At 31.7% G+C, this 10,661-nt stretch overlaps 1 protein-coding gene across 2 annotated transcripts; it reads left to right on the forward strand.

Moving 5' to 3' along the window:
- Positions 1–2,386: 2,386 nt before the first annotated feature.
- Positions 2,387–5,753, forward strand: LOC110893847 (EIN3-binding F-box protein 2). 2 transcript variants are annotated; one of them, XM_022140994.2, is made up of 2 exons: positions 2,387–2,634; positions 3,342–5,753. In XM_022140994.2, the coding sequence occupies exons 1-2, from the start codon at positions 2,610–2,612 to the stop codon at positions 5,174–5,176; spliced, it is 1,860 nt and encodes a 619-aa protein (XP_021996686.1). In that variant the 5' UTR covers positions 2,387–2,609; the 3' UTR covers positions 5,177–5,753. The 2 variants fall into 2 exon arrangements, with proteins under 2 accessions (XP_021996686.1, XP_021996687.1); XM_022140995.2 differs by having other exon boundaries at positions 3,363–5,753.
- The last annotated feature ends 4,908 nt before the right edge of the window (positions 5,754–10,661 follow it).

Consider the following 10,661-nt stretch of genomic DNA (forward strand, 5'->3'; position numbering starts at 1 on the left):
GCGGACATTCATCTGTCAATATCGGTTATTCCTTTATCGAACCTACCAAAGACCGACGAAAAGTGTATATTGTATTTCGTGTCGTAATGTGTTTTTTTTCATGAAATTATGTTTTAGTTTACTTATAAAAAATAAATAAAGTATATATTTTTAAGTAATTTATGTATATTAGTTGTTTTTAAGAATTTTAGGGTTGAGCAATAGGGTTGAACCCGTTTTGAGAACTCAACCCTGTCCCAACCCAACCCGAATCGGTTTCATAAGGTTTGGTTCACTTGTCTCCTAACCTGGTTAGAACCCAACCCAGTTTGAGTGCCAACCCGGTTTGAAACTTGTTCGGGTTGAAACCCTAACCTGATTTGTGCACCTCTACACCACACCAAACTCAACTCCGACGACCACCCTCATTCATCTAATCACATCTTTCAAACTATGTTATACCCAACTTTTCATATTTGAACCCCCTTTTTAATATGTATGCGTGGAGAAACAGAGAGTGGCCCGCATGGCAACCTATTACAAGTAAATAATGAGACTTCCCAAATCAAGTATGGTATTCAACTCAAAATAACATGGGACAAAATGACCATCGTTAGTTACAACCTCTTTTAAGGTAAAAACGTATATATGTTCTTTCTGATAACAATATTCCTTTTGCTTTTTAAAGCACAACTTCATCTCACTAAATGTCATACTTACATTGGTTGTAAATAGAATTTTTATCTAGAAAGAAAAGTTCCAAACATTGTATTTGCAAATATTCAATTAGTTTCATACCACTCAAAAGTTAATAATAATAATAATAATAATAATAATAATAATAATAATAATAATAATAATAATAATTAATAATAATAATAATAATGTTAAATCATTAAACATTGTATTTAACTATATTAAAGAATGACTATACTAAATATTTAACAATAATAACAAATAATTAAATTTGCTTTAATTTGACATAACGTCATTAATTACCTACCAACAATTAAGTTTTGATTTATACAGAGTCACATACAATGTATGTACAACATTAAATTTGATTAGATTCTGCTTTCGAAAATAGCCTCGATGACATCTGTTGCATTGTGTGATAGTATCTTATTGACTTATTTAAATACCTAAATATTTTTTTTAGTAATAATAATAATAATAATAATAAGATACCTAAATATTTACTTGGTTATAATAATAATAATAATAATAATAATAATAATAATAATAATAATAATAATAATAATAATAAGGGTAAATTACACTTTTCGTTCTTTATCTTTGTAGCGGGTTGCAATGAATGACCTTTAACTTTAATAATTACAGTCACAGTCCTTTATTTGCAAAACCTGTTACACCTTCGGTCCTTTGACCTTAACCTAGTTAAAACTTCAGTTAAGTGAGATCATATGCAACCCATATGAGGGCAAAACGGTCATTTAATACAAAAAAAGAATGTCAAAAGTTAAAAACTTATATAAATTTTTTATTAAATGACTGTTTTGCCCTCACATGGGTTGCACATGACCTTACTTAACTGAAAGTTTTAACCAGGTTAGGGTCAAAGGACCTAAGGTGTAACAGGTTTTGCAAATAATTTTAACCAGGTTAGGGTCAAAGGACCTAAGGTGTAACAGGTTTTGCAAATAAAGTACTGTGACCGTAATTATTAAAGTTAAAGGTCATCCACTGCAACCCGCTTCAAACATAAAGGACGAAAAGTGTAATTTACCCTAATAATAATAATAATAATAATAATAATAATAATAATAATAATAATAATAATAATAATAATAATACAAAAATATAAACAGTGTTTAATGCATGTCGAATTAAATTACGCTCTCCAAAAAAACCTCGATGCACTTGTCGTATCAACCAGACCAACCGGCAACTACTATACATCAAACATTGTATTTAACCATCTTAAAGAACGATTAAACATTTAACAACAACAATAACAATTAATTCAATTTAATTTAAATTGACATAATGTCATTCACAATCTACCAACAATTAAATTTTGATTACACACATAGCCACATACATACAATGTATGTTCATTGTTCACTTATTCACCATTTAATTTCAAAATTTCAAGAAATCTTTAAACCTTGATCATTTTTTCAACTCATAGCATAATTACCGGCACTGGCCGGTTTCCGGTCAACAACCCCATACCCAAAAGTCCAAAACAAAAGCAAGCAAGTTTAAAACATTTAAATACAAGTGGGAATTTCCAGAACAGCAACCGGAACAGCCGGTTAGATTCAATGAATGTGTGACTGTTAAGGGGGAGGTTTTTTTGATGTATCTGAAGACTATGACACATCAGCATGATTTACATACATCCCCTTTTGCATATATATATAACAACGTAGAAACCCAATAAACAAGAAAATCACATTGCATTCAAACAAAAACTTATCATTCTCTAAACCCCATTTCTTTTCTCTCCTTTTTTGCCCTGCTACTTGGTTGTAGAGGGTTTTTATACGAATGCAAACAAATCTTGAACACAATTTGGTGAAAAAGCTCTGTTTTTTGATTGTTTTTGTGTGTTTTTTGGTTAAAGATCTTGTCTTTTTGGTGGGTTCTTGCTGGAAGTTACAAAGATGCCTGCTTTGGTTAATTACAGAGGTTAGTTTGCTTCAAGTTCGTTAATTTCGTTGTGTTTTTGTGTATTTTTTTATAAAATCTTGATGGGGTTATCAGTTTAGGTGTTTTTTTTGGTAATTAATATGATTTAGGCATTTTTTGGTTTGATTTATAAGGTTTCTTGAATCCAATAGTTATTTAAGTTAGTTAGTTTTTTTTTTTTTTTTTTTTTTTTTTTTTTTTTTTTTTTTAAGTTAGTTGTTGATAAAAACTTGAAATTTAGTGAATTATGATAATGTGCTAATAATGTATAGGGCTAGCAATTTCAGACACGGACATGTTAACACGAAACGATACGTTTTTAACATGTTTACTGTCTTAAACAGGTCGACACGTTTAGGACACGATAAAATTCGTGTCTTGCAAGTTTTAGTTGGATTTTTAGGGGAAATAACATAGAAATATAGATCATACATAGGGTTAAGATCATGACTTTAAAAGCCTTTAGTTAGATATATTTTATAGAAACTAGAAAGATTAATCTTATTAAGAAATTATACTTTGTTTCTTCAATTTTTATGGGATTTGGGCAAATTAGGGTTTGAGCCACAGGAAAAAAAATTAAGAAAATTGATGTATGTATATTGTTAAACTGCATATCCTGATTTGTGATTTGGGCAAAAGACTGTTTTTTTTTTTTTTTTTTTTTTTTTTTTTTTTTTTTAAATAATTTGGTTATGAATTTACAGGTGATGATGAATTGCATACAGGTGGATCACTATGCTCAAAAGATTCGGCCCGATTACTATCAGTTTACGGTCCACCTTGCAAACGTCAAAGAATCAGCGATTCATACATTCTTTTCTTCGAACAAGAAAAGAAGCCATCTATCGAAATCCTCCCAGACGAAATCCTCTACGAAATCTTCAGACGTTTGCCAAACGGTCAAGCCCGAAGCGCATCGGCTTGTGTATCGAACCGGTGGCTCACGGTTCTAAGCAACGTTAGAGCATCCGAAATGGTTCATGGATCGTCTGATGATGTTGACATGGTTCAGGAAAACGATGGGTTTCTTACGAGATGTTTGGATGGAAAGAAAGCAACGGATTGCAGACTGCAATCCGTTGCTGTTGGTACATCGGCCCGTGGTGGTTTGGGTAAGCTTTCGGTTAGGGGCAGCAATAAAGTTACTAAATTAGGGTTCACAGCGATTGCCCGTGGCTGCCCGTCGTTGAAGGTTCTATCGTTATGGAATGTTCCGTCTATTGGGGATGAATCGTTAATCGAGATTTCGAAAGAATGTCATTCGTTGGAAAAAGTTGATATTTCGCATTGTCATTCGATTTCGAACAAGGGTATTGCAGCGATCGCTGAAAGCTGCCCGAATTTGACCTCGTTAACGATCGAATCGTGTAAAAACATTGGAAACGAGAGTCTTCAAGCTGTTGCCCGACACTGCCCGAATCTCCAATCGATCACGATCAAAGACTGCCCGAATGTCGGTGATCAAGGCGTTGCGACACTCTTGTCGTCGCTTTCTTCGGGTTTAAAGAAAGTGAAGCTCCAATCGTTAAACATAACCGACTTTTCGCTTGCGGTGATCGGGCATTACGGGAAGTCGATTACCAATCTTGTCCTTACGGGTCTTCAAATCGCTAGTCAGAAAGGGTTTTGGGCGATGGGTAATGCGAAAGGTCTTCAATCGTTGACGTCTTTAACCGTCGTCTCGTGTTACGGGATCACGGATCTGAGCCTTGAAGCGATTGGCAACGGTTGCGGGTTCTTGAAACAAATGTTGATTAAAAAATGTTGCTTTGTATCCGATAAAGGATTGATTTCGTTCACTGAAGCTGCGAAATCGTTAGAATGTTTACAATTGGAAGAATGCAATCGAATCAGTCAACACGGGATCTTGGGAGCGTTAAAGTCGAATTTGAAGTCGTTAACGATCGTCAAATGTATGGGAATCAAAGATTTAGCCCACGAAACACCCGAGTTGACTCAATGCGCATCTCTTCGATCTTTGACCGTCAAAGACTGTATCGGATTCGGAAACACAAATTTGGCAATTTTTGGGACACTATGCCCACAGCTACAAAACGTCGAATTAAGCGGGCTATGCGGGATAACCGATTCCGGTTTATACCCGCTTCTCGAAAACTGCCAAGCTGGACTTGTCAAAGTCAACATAAGCAATTGCGTGAACTTGACCGACAAAGTCGTGGTGGATCTCGCTAAGATTCACGGCGGAACCCTAAAGGTCTTGAATCTCGAAGGCGGCAGAAGGATCACCGACGAAAGTTTGGTGGCGATTGCGGACAACTGCGTGTTGCTCAACGATCTTGATGTTTCAAAGTGTTGCATAACGGATAACGGATTGTCTTGTTTGTCCGAAGGTGTTCAGATCGACTTACAAATCCTCTCGGTTTCGGGTTGCTCGAAGGTTACAAACGAGAGTGTACCTTTCTTAAAGAAACTCGGGCAAACGTTAGTCGGGTTAAACATCCAACAATGCAATCTCGTCAGCAGCAGTTCCGTCGATTCGCTTGTCGAGAGTCTTTGGAGGTGTGATATCCTATATTAAACCACCTTCCCCCACCCCCCAACCAAGAATAAAGATGGAAGTATCCGTTTCGTGTGTCAGGGTTGATAGTGGCGAATCGTTTGCCAGTCAGTCGGTTTTCCAGCCTCAAACGGGCTCAGCCCGTTTGTGATTGTTGTGGTCTCGTTTTCCCCTAAACGAGACTGTTTCGACTGAGGCAATGATAAGTCACACCCTGTCAAGTTGTCTTGTCTTTTTTTGTTTTGGGTCTAGTTTAGTTTAGTGGTTCGAGCCACGGGTTGGGTTGGGTGGGGTCTTTATCGTTCGAGTCAGTTGTATGTGGTCCGTAGCGGTTTGAGGGCGAAGGAGGGTGCACCTGGTTTTTGGTCTATGGTAAGTGGCAACAGATTTGTTGGTCTGGAGCCATTTAACAACACTTTGTGGTTGTTTTTTTATGAACCATGGTCCATGTTTTTTATGGGACTTTAGGGTCCTGTTTTCTCAGGTTGATCTTCTTGCTACCTCAAATTGTTACCTATTTTAGTATTTATAATGAATTTTTAATGTAATATGTTATTGTTGTCTTATTCTTGTTGTGTACAAGTATTTGAATCTTAAATGTTATACCTATTATGTGTTGTTACTAGTGTTGTATAAAAGCTACACGGTATGGTGATGGTCCTCCCTTGGAGGATGGTCCGCCACATAAGCGACATGTAGGATGGGGCAAAGAGGATGGAGGTGTGGAAATGGGAGGATGGTCCTAAAATGTGTATGTATATATTGTATGTATAGGGGTGTGAGAGAGGGGATGGCTGCCTTTTTGTCTTGTTGTGGACCGTCGGAGACGTCCTCCAAAGGACGGTGAGGACGCGACGAGGGGGGGGGGTAGCATGGATGGAGGACCGGCGCCGGTAGGGGACGGTCCAAAGCCGATCCCCATACCGAGCAGCCTAAGCATCTCAGGCTATGGGATCAATGTGGTCTTTCTTTATGTTAGTACGAAATTAGTGAATATTTTATGATGTTTTCTTAGACGTATCTATTATCAAACTGATGACTTTACTGGTTTTAGAACGTCTAATTGACACATTCTCTAAATCTACTCCTAAATCTATATATAAGCTCTTTGGTTTCAAAAATCTTGACACCACTACACTATGTATAAGCACTTTGGTTTTGAAAATCCAGATGATATTATACATAATTTAAATTCTCTTTATGTATAAGCTCTTTGGTTTTGAAAATCAGAATAAAATTATACATAATTTAAATACTCTTTATAAATAGGACATAAAATGTTAGCTCAATTTTTTTTCTTTTCAGACCTTACCAATTGTTTGGCTATAACGGCCGGTTCAAGCAGATAATTCAAATGGGCTTGACCAACAAATTATATAGATGTTTCTAGGTTTGAGAACAATTATATTTGTATGTTTTTACTATATTTAAATAAACTAGGTTATAACCCCGTGTATTACACGGGTTGAGTAAATAAATTTATATATTAAATAATAAAACACTATATCTTTAAAAACTTTCTTTATCACACGGGTTGAATAAATATAATTTTATATATTAAATAATAAAAAGTTATATATATAAGAACCATATTGTACGGGTTGATTTAATGTAATTTTATATACCAAATAAAAAATTTTATATCTTTAAAACCACATGTATTACACGGGTTGAATAAATGTAATATTGTTTACTAAATAATAAAATAATACATCTTTAAAAAAACCTCATTTATTACAAGAGTTAAATAAATGTAATTTTATATACCAAATAATAAAAAAAGTTAGTAAATGTAATTTTGTATAGTGAAAATAAAAATTAACATTTTACAATTTCGGTTATTAGAAAAATAGAAGAATGGTATTCGAAATTTAAAGTAAGATAAAATTTAATATTAGCTCATCATTCATTTATTTATTGAATTAATATAAGATAAGTTTGGAAGTGAGACAAGAAAATCATAAAATAAATATCTACAATGAACGACACGTGTCACACATTAATGTTTTATTATATAGTATAGTATAGATAAAAATTTAGATTGATATAAATAGATTATTTTGTTGTAGCAAAATTTGTTAACGAATTCTCAATAAATTTAACCCATTATTTAAAACTCCGTAAATGTATAAATGATAAATAATATTAGTTAGAGTAAATTACGATTTTGGCCCCTGTGGTTACATCACTTTTACCATTTTAGCCCAAAAAAGAATTTTTTAACATCTGAGCCCTCAACGTCTTTTTTTCTAACCCTTTTGCCCCCTAACACTAACCCCATCCATTAAATGTTAGGGGCCAAAAGGGTTATAAAAAAGACGTTAGGGGCCAAAAAGATTAGAAAAAAAAAACGTTGGGGGTTCAGATGTTAAAAATTCTTTTTGGGCTAAAAGAGTAAAAGTGATATAACGACAGGGGCCAAAATCGTAATTTACTCTTTTAGTTAAATAAATAATATTATAAATGAGAAGGATATTAAACTAAATAATAATTAACCATAAGAAATTAAACTAAATAATATTTAGTAGGAGGATTATATATAATTAATTGAAAAAGATTAAACTAAAATAATACTTATCTATAAAACATGACCTAATATGATGACAAGTGTCCAAAAAATGGTTTCTTTTATTATATAGTATAGATATAGATACTTCTTATTTATATATTAAACTAGATTATAACCCCGTGTATTACACGGGTCAAATAAATGAATTTTATATATTAAATAGTAAAACAATATATCTTTAAAAACCTCTTTTATTACACGGGTTGAATAAATATAATTTTATATATTAAATAATAAAGAGTTATATCTATAACAACCATATTGTACGGGTTGAATATATATAATTTTATATACCAAATAAAAAAGTTATATCTTTAAAACCGCTTGTTTTACACGAGTTGAATAAATGTAATATTGTTTACCAAAGAATAAAATAATACATCTTTAAGAAACCTCATTTATTACACGGGTTGAATAAATGTAATTTTATATACCAAATAATAAAAAAGTTACATCTTTAAAAATATGTGTATTACACGGGTTGAATAAATGTAATTCCCGTTACTAAATAATAAAAAATACAAATCCTCAAAAAAACCCCGTGTATTGTACAAATTGAATAAATCTAATTTTATATATCAAATAATAAAAAGTTATATCTTAAAAAAACCTCATCTATTACATGGGTCGAATAAATGTAATTTTATATAGTAAATAATAAAAAAAGGTATATCTATATATAAATCTAATTTTATATACTAATAATAAAAAAATCATATCTTTCAATATACTAATGGATAATACTCGATACGCGATGGATATGGTGATTGTGAAGATGGTTCTTGAAAAGAAGATATGTTATTCAAGAAGCAAATAAACATCTATTTGAGTGATAAAATGTTGGTACCAATTCCGACAAATTGATTTATAAATTATGTAATAAAATTGATATAATAATTTGTTTAGTAATGAAAATAAAAATATTTCATATATTAATACAAAGTTTGGGTTACTTGATAAATAATTTGTTTTATTAAAAAATATCTTAAATTAACAATTTAAATTTTAGAATCGTATTTTATTACAAAAATAGAAGCATGGTATTCAAAATTTAAAGTAGGATGAAATTTAATATTAGCTCATTATTCATTTATTTATTTAATTAATATAAGATAAGTTTGGAAGTTAGGCGAAAAAATCATAAAATAAATGCTTACAATGAATGATAGGTGTTACACATTAATGTTTTATTATATAGTATAGTATAGATATATATTTATATTGATATAAATAGATTATTATATTGTAGTAAAATTTGTTAACAAAGTCTCAATAAATTTAACCATTTATTTAAAACTTGCAAATGTAACGAAGTCTCAATAAATTTAACCATTTATTTAATTTAAAATTTTTAAATGTAAAATGATAAATAATATTAGTTAATTTTATTTTAAGTTTCAAAAAATCTATTTGATACCAAACTAAACAAAACGTTCAAATATATAGTTAATATCAAGAGAAAATTACGATTTTGGCCCCTGTGGTGATATCACTTTTACTCTTTTAGCCAAAAAATGAATTTTTTAACATCTGAGCCCACAATGTCTTTTTTTCTAACCCTTTTGGCCCCACCAAAAGGGTTAGAAAAAAAGACGTTGAGGTCCAAAAGGGTTAAAAAAGACGTTGAGAGCTCAGATGTTAAAAAATTCATTTTTCGGCTAAAAGGGTAAAAGTGATATAACTATATGGGCCAAAATCGTAATTTACTCTTATATCAAATTAGATAACTAAGTTTGAATTTGAAGCAAATAGATAAATATAAAACTAATAATTAGATTAAATAATATTTAGTATGAGGATTATCTATAATTAATTAGAAGAGATTAAATTAAAATTATAATTATCCATAAGACATGACCTAATATGATGACAAGTGTCCTCAAAGTGGTTTCTTTTATTATATGTATAGATGATTCCTTTTAGCTGAAAGTGTGATACTTTAGATAAACCTTACATCGATTATAGCCAGAAATAAATGTCGAGTTTCTAATAATTATTTGAACTCACATATCAGTATCTCGTGGACGCTTTAGCTGGCAGTAAGAAAAGAATTTTACAATTAAGCATAGGGGTGTTTAAGATTGAATATCCAAAAATTTCAGATATTGAAGCGGATATCCGAAATCTAAAAAACATTTATTTTTAATTTAAAAAAATACTTAATAATTTTAAAACATTATTACGCAAACCCGGATTATCCGAATATTCTGAAAATTCTACTTAATACTTACCATCTAATAGTTTTTAGAAAAAAATATCTTGTATATGTTAAATATACAGAGTACCCGAAAAGTTTTAAAAATACTACACGGATCCCAATTTTCCGATATTTCAGATTCAGAAACTTTAGGATAATTCGATTTCTGATTCGCATTTTCTTGCACATCCCTAGTTAAGGGAATTTGAGTGTGGGGATGAGCTTATGGTACTTGTTACCAGTACCGAATTTCCCGTCCGACTTCTTTCAGTACCAAATCTGTACCCACTTTTTGGCGTTTTCGATAGTGGTACTTTCGGCTCGGTACGGTACCGGTATTTTACCGAATTTTACTCTAAAATACCGATAACGTATCATACCGAACATTTTCTATACCAGTACCGATACCCATATTTATTGAATTTTGATACCGGTACGAGTACCAAGTCCATCCCTATTTGAGTGTAAGAAAATTTACTATACCTAATCTTTCTAAAAGTTTTATCTGAATAAATAAAAGAAATAGATTCGTAACTTCCTAAAAATAAAAACGCATTATAATTAAAAAAATTATATTGATGTTGTATGTTTCCTCATATGACTAGTTATATGCATATAATAATGAAGGTGCAATGTACTTGATCAAATTCAAATAGTGGGGCCAACACAAATGATTTCAAGAAAGTCCGGTTCGGTTAATATTCGTATCAAAGATTGACATTGTACCTAGTCATGGTTTG

This window comes from Helianthus annuus, chromosome 12 (assembly GCF_002127325.2).
Source record: "Helianthus annuus cultivar XRQ/B chromosome 12, HanXRQr2.0-SUNRISE, whole genome shotgun sequence".
Classification (NCBI taxonomy): Eukaryota; Viridiplantae; Streptophyta; class Magnoliopsida; order Asterales; family Asteraceae; genus Helianthus; species Helianthus annuus.